At 33.9% G+C, this 14,421-nt stretch overlaps 1 protein-coding gene across 17 annotated transcripts in view; it reads right to left on the bottom strand.

The window, feature by feature from the left end:
- The window catches only part of LOC117180904 (angiogenic factor with G patch and FHA domains 1), a 600,913-nt gene that overhangs the window by 373,736 nt on the left and 212,756 nt on the right, over positions 1–14,421 (bottom strand). For all 17 annotated transcript variants that reach the window (XR_004468075.1, XR_004468074.1, XR_004468073.1 and 14 more), the window contains one exon: positions 10,384–10,572. Coding sequence is in view for 11 of the 17 variants with exons in the window: in XM_033373513.1 (XP_033229404.1) it covers positions 10,384–10,572 (189 nt within the window). In the remaining 6 variants the exon portion in view is untranslated. The remainder of the gene's footprint in view (positions 1–10,383; positions 10,573–14,421) is intronic.

Genomic DNA, 14,421 nt, shown 5'->3' with positions numbered 1-14,421 from the left:
GACAAAAACATCATAGCCAAGGAGAATGAAAAGAAAGAGATGTATCGAGACCTTATAAAGGAGTTGCAACGATTGTACCCGGAATATTCTGTTAAACTGATCATCCTTATCATCGACGCTCTTGGAGGTGCCAAGCTTTCACTTGATAATAGCCTAAAAAGCATCCCTGCGTGTCAACAATATGCTAGAACACTTGCGGAAAAAATGCAGAAGTCGGTTCTCCTTGGGTCACTCCGTGTTCTTAGGGTGCACGAGGCTTTTGCTGGATCGTCGTATTGATTTCTTTACAGACTGTAACCACCTATCTCACGGTTGTGAGACGTGGTTGTGGCTGAAATTTTACCGCGATTTCGCTGGAAACGGGTGCAATTTTTCAGATAAGCACCCGCTCCTGGCGAAATATATATATATATATATATATATATATATAGGCATAACGAGATTCTCTATGGTGAATATCAGGAAATAATGCAACACTCAGGAGAGCTCGTATTGCGCAAACCTAGGGCTTCAGCTTTTTGTCCACCCATGCAAGCAAAGGCAAGAAGTGACGCTACACGTCCCATAAAAAGGGCCGCACGACAAAAAAGTGGAGTGACGTATCTCTACAGATATAATGCGGCCCTAAGAGTGCTTTATTACCATCTTTATCGCTCTTATGGGGTTGGCCACGATCCTGCCCTGCCAAATGCTCGAAGGATAGTCAACGGTTCAGCGGAGAAGGAAAAGAAGAATATATATTAAGACCCTAAAAGAAAGCTGCAACAGATTTTACTGAAAATGTTCGTTTAAATTAATTGTACTTGTGATCGATGCTCTCGTTGAAGCGAAACTATGACCAGTTCATAACCTTAAAGCTACACCCGCGTGCCAAAAATATAACAAAAAACTTTCGAGATGGATGCAGGAAGCTGTCATCCTTGGGCCACTTCTGCGTCCTCAAGACACTTGATTGTTACGCCGGTCTGTCGTGATTTTATAGTATCATGTGACAAACCGTCTCACTGTCGTGGGAAGTCGCAATAGGTGTAATTTACCGCGATTCTACTGGAAGCTGGGGTCATTTTTAGATGGCAACAGCTCCTAATGTATGGGGACTGTCCCAGAATTTTTGCAATTCTTTCAAAAAAGCTTTAGGTATAAAATGATGCTCTTATATTAGTCTGTTTTCCGGGATTTTACATTTTATAACTACATTTTTATAACTAAATTTTTAGGAGTATATTTTCACCCAAAGAAACTAAATGTCGCGATGCGGCTGCCGAAAAATAAAAACAAGTTTTTTATGAATCACCCTAATGAATACTCATTAATTACATAATATTTAATCGCGCTCGTCATTTATATTCGCAGCTTAGAAGCTCAATATTTGTACTCAGTTTCTATCTTCATTGAGACCCGTCAATATGTAAGAGATGGTAAGAATGTGCAGAAAAGGAATCAAACGTGTCCTTTTCACAGTACACAATTAAAGACTTTGCTAATGTAAATGTGAAAAATTAAATATATTTAATTTTACACAACGTTTTTGTTTCTCCAACAATATTTTTCAAGTGGTGTTTGCATCCTTTCACAAATCCACTCTTCAAACCCAGATAACAATTATGGTGCAACATTTTAGCATCAAACCGTGTTGAAAAACAATACATGTACACAATCAGCAGATCGCAAACATAGCCTGAATCTTATCTTGTAAGCGCACAGTAACTGCAGCCGAGCTGCAGGACCTGTAGGGGACTCAGAATGTTTTCAGCATCAGGCCGTGTTTACACACAATAGATCGCAAAAATGGCGTGCATGTTATCTCGTGCGCTCGCAGTAACTGCAGCTGGGCTGCATGAGGAGCTGCACTCTGATTATGTTCAGATTTATCTGCAGCTCCTGCAGTCCAGATTCATTATTGTTATAATTATTTACTTATATGCCACTTAATTGGTACAATCATTTAATTATTTTCTTGTTACTATAATTTGAAATAATTTACTATTTAAATTTCAGTTTTCCGTCACAAACGCTCGTTCAGCCGCGCGCACCCATTGAAAGCATTAGTTCCGCATTTGACATGTATGCAGCGCTCGTGCAACCTTTCCTCGCAACTGAGATTAATCGCTAAGGATACAAGAATGCTGCAACTTAATAACGCGAATAAATTTGTAAGGCGTCCGCGGCCTTCCATTTACCATATCTTTTGATGACCAAGGTGTCATTTAACGTTTTCGAACTTAACAAAATAAATACATTTTTTTATAGCCAAATTGGATCATATTCTTCACTTAACATTGCTAGAAATGAATGTTTATTACATTACATGACTTTGACTTAATTTTGTTACGACAATAACAAAAGCTTATTATTATATCATAAGAATATTCAGATTAGGAAAGAACATTGCTTTCTTTCCATTTTGTTTTCCATGAATGGAATTTCCATATATTTCAATTAATTCAGAATTTTTTGGAAAGATCGGTAGAATATTGTAGGCTCTAGTTCGAATAAGTTGAGTCCACGCACTATATTATGCCGTAGAATTTACCATTAAGGAGTTTGTTAGCATGGTCTCTTACTAGAAGCAAATGTTCTACATCCTGTACACGACTTTTTAGCACCAAAAATGTTAGTGATGATGGACCATGTGTAATGTCGCTGGAATCAAATGGGAGCTCAAGCACCTCTGCGGTCATATCTGCGGCATGGTATAGAAACGCTGCAGCTTTAACGATTTCGTGTTCATGTATGAGTAGCATATGAAAGTCTGCACTATTTAGAATGAGCAGGTTGTAACTTGAACCGTTATTCGTTTAAGCCACTCCAAGATCAGCAAACCTCTACCCTGTTTATTTCGAGTGAGGTATATTCGAGATACCGAAGATCTAGGTTGATGACTTCGATGGATTGTCATCATCTTGCGTGTGCTTCGGTCAAGATTCTTCAACTCATCGACATTCTATTTTACTGCACAAAACATATAGAGCAGTATAGGAACGACTATCATATTGGACGCGTAGATATTATGCTTACCAGATAATTCAGAAGCCCATATTTTTCTGAAAATTAAGCCATATCTTTTTTCAACGGCCATTTTTAACAGACGCACATTTTGAGTTTCTGCTTACGGTATTCCAAGATGTGCATATATCTCTTCATTACCAAGATTTTCAATAGTATTTCCACCATGAGTTGAACATCATGATCGTCATGCGTTAATGTCGTCCATATATAAAATTCAGTTGAACTTATATTCTTTTCTGTTCGGCAGGTCACATAGGTATCCAGAGATTTGCCTTGGAGCACAATAGAAAGAGGCAGGAGGGAGATGCAGAAAAGTCTCGGATTGAGTCTCCTTGGAAGCCCCACCCCCCTTTTATATGTGACATGGCTCGTAGTCTCTTGGATTTCCAGGTTTTATAATAAATCTTGTATGCACCTCCAGGCACTCAAGGAGCTTGATAAGTAGTTCATGGTTCTTGCCATCGAATGCCTTGCGGTAGTTAATCCAAACTATCGCCATATTGCGTAATTACCTGATCGAACCCTGGATAATACAACTGTCTATTAACAGGATCTCCCTGTAACCTGCCAGTCCTCTCTTGCATCTGTTATTTAACTATTGCAGTCCATACGGGCTCGATAGATGTTAATATCCTCTCTTTAAGGATGCCATAAACCATTATGTCGATGAGGGGATATATATTTTTAGATTGATCTACAATTTTCGTGTTGTTTATTGAGTAACGCGTTCAATGCGCAACACTGCTCCGACCCAGGTCACTGATCAATCACTCTCGCGATCACCCCAGGTGAATAGTCTCACAAAGTCCTCATGCAAAGATCCCCACCTGATCCCATTAGTATGGAAACACTTTCATTTCAGGCTGCATTCACTCCACTGAAACACTTCCACATGCATTTCATATAAACTATTTGTCGCCACACTTTGATGCCTTGACAAACCTCTACAGCTTCCTTCGAAACCATGCATTTTTATTTCATACAAGCTCTTGTGCTTTTATCGCTTCTTATGTCTCTTTGAAATAGGGGCGCATTCAGAACCGCGTACCCATTCTTATAAAGAGCCTTAATACACCGGCAACCTTTATTACAGTACCGGTTCAGAGCGAATTTTTTGTGCCTATCGATTCATTGCAGCATTTTTATTAACTGTTTTTGAAGACCAATAATAATTTAGAACTTTGAACTTTTTATGATATATTTATTAACATTTCAGGAGCGTTTAAAAACGCTTTTAAGCATAAATCTCCATAAGCACATGATTTGTACAGCGCCGAAGACATCCATCTTGAAAAAAGATGTGTTGAGTGTCTCCATGATTCAGACTGATTGGCTTATCCGAAAACAAAAAATCAAACAACATTTTAATCTGCAAACTTGTAGCAATAGAATGAACTAGAATTGTTAGAAAATATTCAAAATTGAATAACTGACAGGCTTTTGAAAATTTATTTTAAAATTTCACGATTTTTTTTCGATAATTTTGCTCTAAAAAAACAGAACCAGTCGAAATTTCCAAATGATTCTAGTTCATCCTACTAGTATATACGTGCCCAATCTACGATTAAAATTTCAAAGCAATCGACAAAATCGTTTTTGAGATATCGTGCAGACAAGTTATAAAAACACAGTTTTGAGAAAAACGCGTATAGTCAAGTAAACTATGAAATCTTAACTCCCATTAATCTGAAATGCCCGATCACGTGACCCACTCGTCACATGGCAAGTTTGAAAAAAACAGATGGCCCTCTAAAACTCTTTCTATACATGTATATATAAGTTTAAATTTGTATTAGAGGTCCCAGGTAACAAGCCGACACGTTACAATAGGCTCGGTGCCCCATGACTTAACTAAGCGCTCCGAACACCAGCTTTTCTAACTGCTGTAACTTTCCAACAAACTTCGAATATTGGAAAACCATTTTGCCAGCATATTCTAAACGTATTTATGAATCAATTTATGCAACAAAAAAATTCGATTTTTTCAACCCATCACACAGGGTGACCCCTTTAAGTAAATTTAATCTTATAACTAAATACTATTGAAGAGCTGCTAAGAATCAATAGAGCGCAAAAATTGGCTTCAAAACGGGTTTCGAAGTCAGAATGCCAGTGTATTAAGCCAAGACGATGTCTATTGCACCGTGAAGCCCAGTGTTAATCAGGAATAACTGAATTCGTAGAAGCCATCGAAATATAGAAATGGACCGATCACACTATAGGAAAAAGCATAAGTGGTTCAGAGAGAGAGAGAGAAGATCTAATTGGAGGTTGTTTTATTTCTTTCTATATGAGGAGTGTGTCAAGTGAACTGAAAGTCTTTCAAATTGGAACTTAGACATTGAGATACTTAGCAACTATTTACCGATTTTACCTTTAGAAATTACATTTAAAAACTATCCTCGATGACTTCGCGCAATACTCGACAAGCTGTACAGCATATACAAAATAACCTCCAGAGACAAATTCCATCTCTGACACACTATTATACTTTTTGTCAGGGGTCTTCAGCTAGAGGAATTTTGCTTATTTTTACTTCCCAACCACATGTTACAATGTACATTAAGAAACATATTTTACATATGATTTTGGGTTCAAAATGTAAAGTAAATTCTTTTTCATTCATAGGTTCACAAGTAGGTTTATTGAAAATAAAATCATTTCTGAACTCAGTCATAACAAAAAGAGCCTGGTAATAAGTATCATTCCGGCAATAAAGTCCCTATTCTGTGATACGAGAGTAATAACCTCCTCGAACTCTTACAACTGAGAAATCTCGAAAGCATTGTTGTCATTTTTCGTAAATGCGGATGGGGTTATTTGTAAAACTGGAAGGAAAGAATGTTACAAGATTCACTCACATAACTAGGGATTTAAGTTTCAGTTGAAAGGCAATAAAAAGAATATCTCATCTGTGTGCGTGATAAAACTGATGAAAGTATAAGATTTACTCATTTTATATTTTATTATTTAAACAAAGCTAGACATATTCAGCCAAATTTAAATTTGTATTTGATCTGCGAAAAAGTTTCTTTATCGTCAAATATCAATAAAAAGTTTTATTTTTCGCAACAGGTGCTAAATTACTCTTTTTCATTATTATCATTCTGCTATTTAAATTGAAATAATTATTTTTGAAAACCAAAACTGACTCCAAACGATACATTTTGAACGAAAAAGTATGAATTTTCAACATAAAAAGAGCTCGGAAAAGAGCAATTTTCGACACAAAATGAAATCAATTAACAAAGTTAATTCTTCATTGAAAAAAACAACTAATTTTTAATTAAAAAATCAATTTTCTACCAAAAAGATTAATTTTCCACCACAAAAGATTAGTTTCAACTAAATACAGAACATTTCAGCCAAATAGCTCAATATTCCACTAAATGAAATCAATGTTAAAACAAACATGAAATAGTCGAATTTGCAGTTGAAAACTTGCATTTTCAGCATAAAAAACGAATTATTAACAGAATACATAAAATTTTCAACAAAATAATTAACTTCTCAACCAAACAGATAAATGTTCAATCAAGAAGATTAAGTGTCTCATCAAAAAACATAATTTTACACAAAAAAGGAAATAGTTCAATTATCAGTTAAAAAAATAATAATTTTCAATAAAAGAACCTAATTCTCAGTCAGAAAATCTAATTTTTAACAAAAAAGATTAGTTTTGAACAACAAACAGAAGATTAATTTTTTTTTTAATTCATAAGTTTTCAAACCAATGTCCAGCCTGATAGTTATATTTGATAATCAACGAAATTAATTTTTAACCACAGAGGTGAAAAGGTGGATTCATCACAAAGAATATTAATATTCTACTACAAAATACACAGTTTTATAAACATACAGACATTTTCAACCAAATAGCTGAATTTTCAACTGAAGAAAATAAATTTTAACTCAAACATGGAATAGTCAGATTTTCAATTAAAAAAATAATAATTTAAAACAAGAAAAAATGGCCCACAAAATAGTTAAATTGAACCAAAAAAAAGTGGTTTTAACTGAAATGAGGAATCTTCGACCAAAAAGATGAATTTTTAACAAAGTACCCATGAAATAAAATCCATTAACTTACGTTTGAATGGACTTTGATGACTTCTGAATTGGGTATCTGTCACTGGAATTCCAGATTGCCACTCTATGGTTAGACTGACTTTTGGATGTGAACACGAATTTTTTAATGGGCAAATGTATTTTCTTCTAAGACCCATTTAGCAGCGGTTATGAATGGGGATTATTTGATTTAGTAACAATAGTTCCGATAGAAAAATATTTATTTAAATTCAATTTTTTCATTTTAATAGTTTGAATTATTCACTCAAAAATAGTTCAATTTACAACTTTTAAGCAAATCCTGGTATACGTAGTCTACTTTTATTTATAGACTGTTTTCAGGCATTTTAATCTATTTTGTTGAGTATTGTTTTTTACATATTTGCATCACACTACGTTTCTTTAAATTTGCGTTTATAAAATCTCGTTAACACTCACGTTTGATTTGGTAGAAATTATCTTTAACAAAAATGCAGGTATTGAAATCCTAAACATTTGGATGTTTGGGATGCAAATAGATATGAGAGGATTGCGGAGTTTGTATCTGGCATGTGCACTCTTAGCCGCCAATACCATGTGCACTGAATAAATTAATGGTTCTGAAGCTTTAAGTTTAAATCTTCTAATTCCTGCACAGGATAATTTATTGAAATTGTTGTAAAAAGATAATTAAATTTCATAATGATTGAATTTAGAAATACATTTTTACATCAATAATAATATATTACAATATTATTTAATTTTAATTACTTTTTGATTAATCTGTATTTCCCAATTCTAATTTACTACTTCATACTTCTCATTCGAAAGAATTCTTTGAAATTGTAATTTGCATATTTCACTCAGTTGAACATAATGTGAGGTAACCTACACTTCATAGATTTACGCTCAATTAAAGTTGCTATGTGTGCATCATATTTTTACCATTGGATATAATCTTTTTGACCACCATGTAACACGATGATGTAGCACGTGTTTGCGATCATTCCTGGTGCTGGCAACCTTATCCTGTATCACAATGACGAATCCTTCCGTCTCTGGATTCAGAGCATCCTTTCTTAGCTAAATATTGGATGCCTCACGATCCACTTCATGTTGATCTAACGTTTTGGGGTGCTCGCCGTGGATAACTTACTGCCTCCATTGTATTTCTCATTCCTGCTATGGTTTCTACCCTAATATTTAAGGTCCCATCCGGGGGCAAATTTAAGGACGTGTAGTCAAGATCCGCTTTACAGATCCGCGTACAGCTTCAAGTCATCCATGTATAGAAGATGGGTCACTTGATGACCACCCTCATTATCATGAACTATGAAGTCATGAAACATGCTGTTTAGTATTTTTCTCAATGGGTTCAATGCTAAACAGAACCATAGTGCACTGAAGGAGTTTCCTTGAAATATACCCATCGTAAACCTTATTGATCTAGTTACCCTCGTTTGTCCATGATAAAAATATTTAATTCTTCTACTCCAGATCCTCATTGCATGACTTAAAAAGTCAATAATTCGTGGGCAGATTTTTTAAAGTTTTAAGACTTCAAGCAAATAGTCATGCCACACGGCAGTAAACACTTGCTTGTAGTTAATGTATGCCATGTTTAAGTTCCTTTGATGCACTGAACATTTCATGCATGCCGTCTAGCCGTTTCAATTTTAAACTGAAGCTGTGCAACATACTCGCTAATATGTGCATCCTGAGAAAAACTTTTGGGTGAATATTTGATCTCCTATTTCTCACGTTGGCATTATCGGCTATCTGCAACGGTGGTCTTGCTGTAACGAGTGGTATGTTCTCTGGAGGATTTTGCTCTTCTTCTTGATAAAGGAGCTTCATATATCCCTTTGCGTAAAAAGGATACATGACCTTTTCAATACTGGAGCGTTTTATGAGCATATTCCGGGTGCATATTAACCCAAAGTTTATGCAGATTTTGCATGAATCGTCTTCGCGACGGTGAGCTTTCTTGCCAACAGGTAAGGATCTCCCTCCTGAGTTTAATCGGACCATTTAAAACGATGTTCTTGAGTTTGTCCAGGGCCATTGCCTGGTCGTACTCTCCGTTCGATCCTATTACCACTCGCACATGAACCATGGCCTCTACCCGAGAGAGGGCCTATTATGGGTGGCACTATGCGATACTGGTGACGTAACCGCATAATTCGTTGCATTGGGGAGTTAACCTAATGCAACGTGGATGACTGCAAGAGCCAGAGCTCTCGGGCGATGGTACAACTATTATAAAAAAAATATTTAATAAAGTCCATGTCTCTACTCTGTTCCAGTGGAAATTTTAAGAAAAAAATTTTTTTGAAGAAAATACCAGTGGAAGTTTTCTTTCCCAAATTACGTCCACACGAAATGAGATATCGTGTTAAAAATTTGGCACAATAAATATAAGGCATGCAAGAATTTGTCTCTGGTCCTAAATAATTAGAATAGTGAAAAGTTTTTTTTTTTTAATTTCTATTTTGGAGAAATACCGACCATGCTGTCGTCAAACCCTGCAAGCAATTTGCAATGTTGTCAATGGGCTAGTTATGAGGTTTATATTTATCAAACTGGGACAGAACAACAACAATCGCTCACGAAAATTATGCACCAATAATGCAAAAACTAATGTTTGCACTTGAAATGAAAATAAACATATTTGGTCTGACATACGCATTAGTCTGGTATCAGCGAGTAGACAAATTCGAACTTCTAGGGGTCTGTGGGTAAAACAGATTGCACGATTACCGTCAGAGAAAGTTAAAAGTCAAACTTCTGCTGTGAAACCTAAATGTGTCCGTCGATAATAATTATTTGCATAAATAAACTTTTTTCTTCCTACAACTCTTTTCAAGACCATAAACGATCCTTTAATATTTATTAGCATTTTCCGAAAAAAATTTCCGCATTATTTAAACTTTTATTTTTCAATATGGGTGAAAACATATTGAACTTAGAGCTGACTTGATCAGCTATTACACTCATAACATGGCCTTAAAGGAAAGGTTAAATAGTGCGTGCATAGCGCGCACAATGTTCTGTTTTATTATTACTAAATTCCGTATTGTTACATCAATCATATTTACTTAAGAAAATAACGTCAAAATCAGTTGAGAAACATAATGTATATAGAAGAAACGTAATTTATTCTTTACTGAGATTATCTTATTTACTTTTGTATTATTTTCGCAATTAAATAAAGATTTCATGCAATATAATACAAATATGAACTTTTACTTAAAACTTGAAATCACGAAAACGAGCATTATACTAAAAAAATTATGTGGCTCGTGAAATTTCGTAAATAAGACTTACCAAGGTCACTAACTTATTTCGTAATTTTTTAATTTTTTTATGCTGACGTTTCATGCGATCTTGACATTTACGTATAAATTGCATTACATGCGGAAAATCATCTAATTCTTCGGAGAAGTCTTGTTGTAAATCAAACAGCAAATCTTCATCGTCGCTTACAAAGTCTTCGATAGCTGCACCGATATCATACTGAAAAAATACAAGAAAAAGACTTGACAATTTTGCAATAACTCATTTACGAAATTTTATTTTTGTCTGAACTTTTTTTTCACTTCTTATCATACATTTTTTCAAACCTAGCTTACCTTCCAGAGAAAAAAATTCTCTACAATTTGATATTATACAATTTTCGAAAATATATAAGCTAGTGTCAAATATAGCTATATATTTAGATATTTTTTTCTTCAAGTCATTTTTTTAAATTCCTGGCATTAAAGAGTTTAACTCCAACAATTAGATGAGGTCAAGTTGTAGGCATTTTTTTTAAAAAGAGCAATACGAAAAAATGATCGCTCAAATCTAAAGTTTTTTTAATTAATAATTTTTGAATCTCTTCAATTTTTTTCATGAAAAATCTATTTCTATTTGAAGCCATACCGTGAATAATTATATTAAAATTCTTGAAATTATAATTAAATATTCTACTTAAAATTTTACAATATATTTTTAGGAGTTTTCATTTCAATTTTTGGTGTATGTAAAATCACTTATTAAAATCAGCCAAGTGCAGTAATCAAATTAAGAATATAAATAAACACAAATTCAGTCCCCGTTAAGATAATAGTAATAATGTTACATTACATCTCTTAAAAAGTGTTACATAATACTTTTTAAAACACTTCCGTTATCAATCTATGAATGGTTACATTGTAGTAAACTGAGTTTATTAAAAGTGCGAAAAATAGGAATAAATAAAGCGTGGTCCAAAAAATGCTTTATATTTTCCAAAAATATCTGCCCTACAAATTGTGTTCCTTTTAGTGTCAAAATGTCCTCTGAATATTCGCATCATGAAAAAAAAAACATTTAGGGATCTCTTAAATACATTTTTGCTAAAAATTGCTTTTTTAATTGCCACTTTTAATTGATAGTTTTATTTGGATACATATGCATTTTATCATTTTTGTATTCTGAAGTAAAAAAACAATAACAGCGGAAACTAAAATAACATAAGTAATTTTTTCATATAATGGAATTTGGAGATATCTAAATATTTGTTTAAACTCTTCCAATACTCAGTGGACATTTTACACGAAAAGGATGTTTTCAAGACCACTAATAAGTATCGAACACCTTTTGAGCCTACGAGAAAAATGAGACTCCGCATTTTTAAAAAAAAATTTTTTTTTACTATTCAAATAGTTACTGAAAATTTAGAGCATATTTAACATATTCATATTTTGAATCATATATATTCAGGAATAAATTCCGTTCGAACCTTCTGAAAATTGTTCAATTATATCAGACAAAAATTTGAAACATTTCACTTCAAAATTAACATAAAAAATATTGATTAATTACTCATTATTTAAAGAAATTAAAATAAAATAATGAATATGGTAATGTGAAACTTCTAAATTCTAAATTTTAAACACAATTTCAAATTTTCAATATTTCACTTACTCTTAGAGCAGACGTAGAAGGTAATTTATTTTTTTGTTAGCTTCCACGACTTTTCGAGTGCCTAAGTTTCGAAGGAGATAATCCTATAACAACATTTTTGTCAAATAATACTAGTTATCATTTAATCTAGATTTTATCTTTCCAATAATCTATACTTGAAACTTTGTGAAGTTATCATGTACGTGGTATTCAGTTTACAACAGTTAATTCAAAAATCCTTTACTTTACAATATTTCAATTTTGTGTCTACATTTTTACACGTAAATTTGTAAATGAAAGAATTTAAAACTTTAATTTTGAAGACTTTAAGAATTTAAAATTAAAAACGTTTAAAATTTAAAATAAAATAAAAACGTTTCAAGGGCATGTGATACTTCGTCGTGTGGTCAGTCGGGTACAGTTCCCCCGGCTTTTTATCCACAAAAATGAACATTTTCAAAAACTGAATTCGGAGATGCTATAAAATATCATAACGGACGTCCCGGGACTCTTTTTTGAGGGATAATAAAAAAAAAAAATTTACTGTGCTAAATAAAAATTGTATACATTATTTTAAGGTTACGTCGTTTTTCATTTCTGCCTTTCCGATAATTTGAAAATTATTGATGAAATAAAGTTTTTTAATTGCCTGCAAACAAGGTTAGTTCCCGAAGATTAGTTACTACGTTTATTTGTAAGTCGAAAGGTTTCGGCCAAAAATGTTGTGTAGTTTGGAAGTAACGCTCAGGCGAATTGTAACACACATAACCTCGAATTATACACATATTATTACCAAAATAAAATTTTTTTTGAAAAATAAATTTAAAAAAGTGTGCGGGGACGTCAGTTAGCATGTTCGCTATCATTTCCCAGATTTTGAAGACAAAATATTTCTTGTCCTAGGAAAAAAGCCGGGGGAATCTAACACTGAAAAAATCGATACTAATTCCTAAACGTTATGCAAATTAATCACATTTTGAAAAATTAAAACTTTTTTGAATTAACCTACAAAAAGGGGTTTGGGGACGTCCGTTAGCATCTGTGCTGTCATTTCCTAAATTTTTAAGACAAAATATTTATTATTCTAGAAAAAAGCCGGGGGAACCTAAAACTGGTAAAATCGACAATTTTCTAAGTATCACATGCCCTTAAGTTAATCAACCATCAATATAAAATTATTAATGATTTTTAAAACTAAACATTATTTCGAGTGTTAAAATTGGTATAATAATCATTTTTTTAATGATTCTAAATCTGTTCCAAGTTGTGGAAAAATGTACCTTAAACTGTAGGTCCCACTCCCACCAATAAGTAAGTGTGTGGGGGCGTGTAAAAGAATAGGAAAGAAGGTACAAGAAAAGTGTAAACCATTAGGACACACATTAGAAGCTTCTATTCTAGAATATAAATTGCCCTAGAAAGGTAAACATTGTAATAAATCTACAAATTTCGTTCAAAGAGAGCATGTTGTGAATTCTCATGAACAGATTGATTCGGTGTGTAATGAAGTTCCTATTATAAAATCGCTTAATATATTTATGCATATAGATCAAAATGAAAATGGTATGAATTCTCATGACCACATTGATTATGTGGGTGATGAAATTCTTAATATTGATTCTTGTGATAAATCTTTGAATATTTCTCAAACTGAAAATGCTATTAAGTTTCAAACAGATTTTGTGTATAATGAAGTTCGTCTTACTGAATTGACGTGTGGTACATTAAACTCTTGCTTTCAGTCCAGTGTGGGGGTTTGCCTTAAAATGGTCTTGGTCTGATTTCGAAGCAAAAGCAAAAGCCTCGTGCACCCTAAGAACACGGAGTGGCTCAAGGAGAACCGCCTTCTGCATTTTTCCCGCAAGTGTTCTAGCATATTGTTGACACGCAGGGATGCTTTTTAGGCTATTAGCAAGTGAAAGCTTGGCATCTTTAAGAGCGCCGATGATAAGGACGATCAGTTTAACAGAATATTCCGGGTACAATCGTTGCAACTCCCTTATAAGGTCTCAATACCTCTCTTTCTTCTCATTCTCCTTGGCTATGATGTTTTTGTCAGCTGGTGCCGAAAATTCGGTAAAGAACATGGTTCGCTTCTCGAAGTCAAGAAGAACCATGTCAGGCCTCGAGTGAGCAACAGAAACAATTGTCGAGAATATAAAGTTCCAGTATATGCGGAACTTCCCATTCACGACAATTGACTCAATTTCCCTAGGAGCACTTAGAGGAGCGATATTAAGGTGAATGCCGTAGGAGTGACAGAGATGGTAATAAAGCACTCTTCGTGCCGCATTGTGCCTTTGAATGTAGGGCGCTCACGCGTGAGTTGGACAGCTAGATAGTATGTGAGCTAAATGCTCGGGGTGTGCATGGCACGCCCTGCAGCTATCGTCGGGAATGTCTTGGCTCAAAATGTGGCGACGGTATGTTAAGGTG

Source organism: Belonocnema kinseyi, chromosome 9 (assembly GCF_010883055.1).
Source record: "Belonocnema kinseyi isolate 2016_QV_RU_SX_M_011 chromosome 9, B_treatae_v1, whole genome shotgun sequence".
In the NCBI taxonomy this organism is placed as follows: Eukaryota; Metazoa; Arthropoda; class Insecta; order Hymenoptera; family Cynipidae; genus Belonocnema; species Belonocnema kinseyi.
This window is presented reverse-complemented; position numbering and strand designations above follow the sequence as displayed.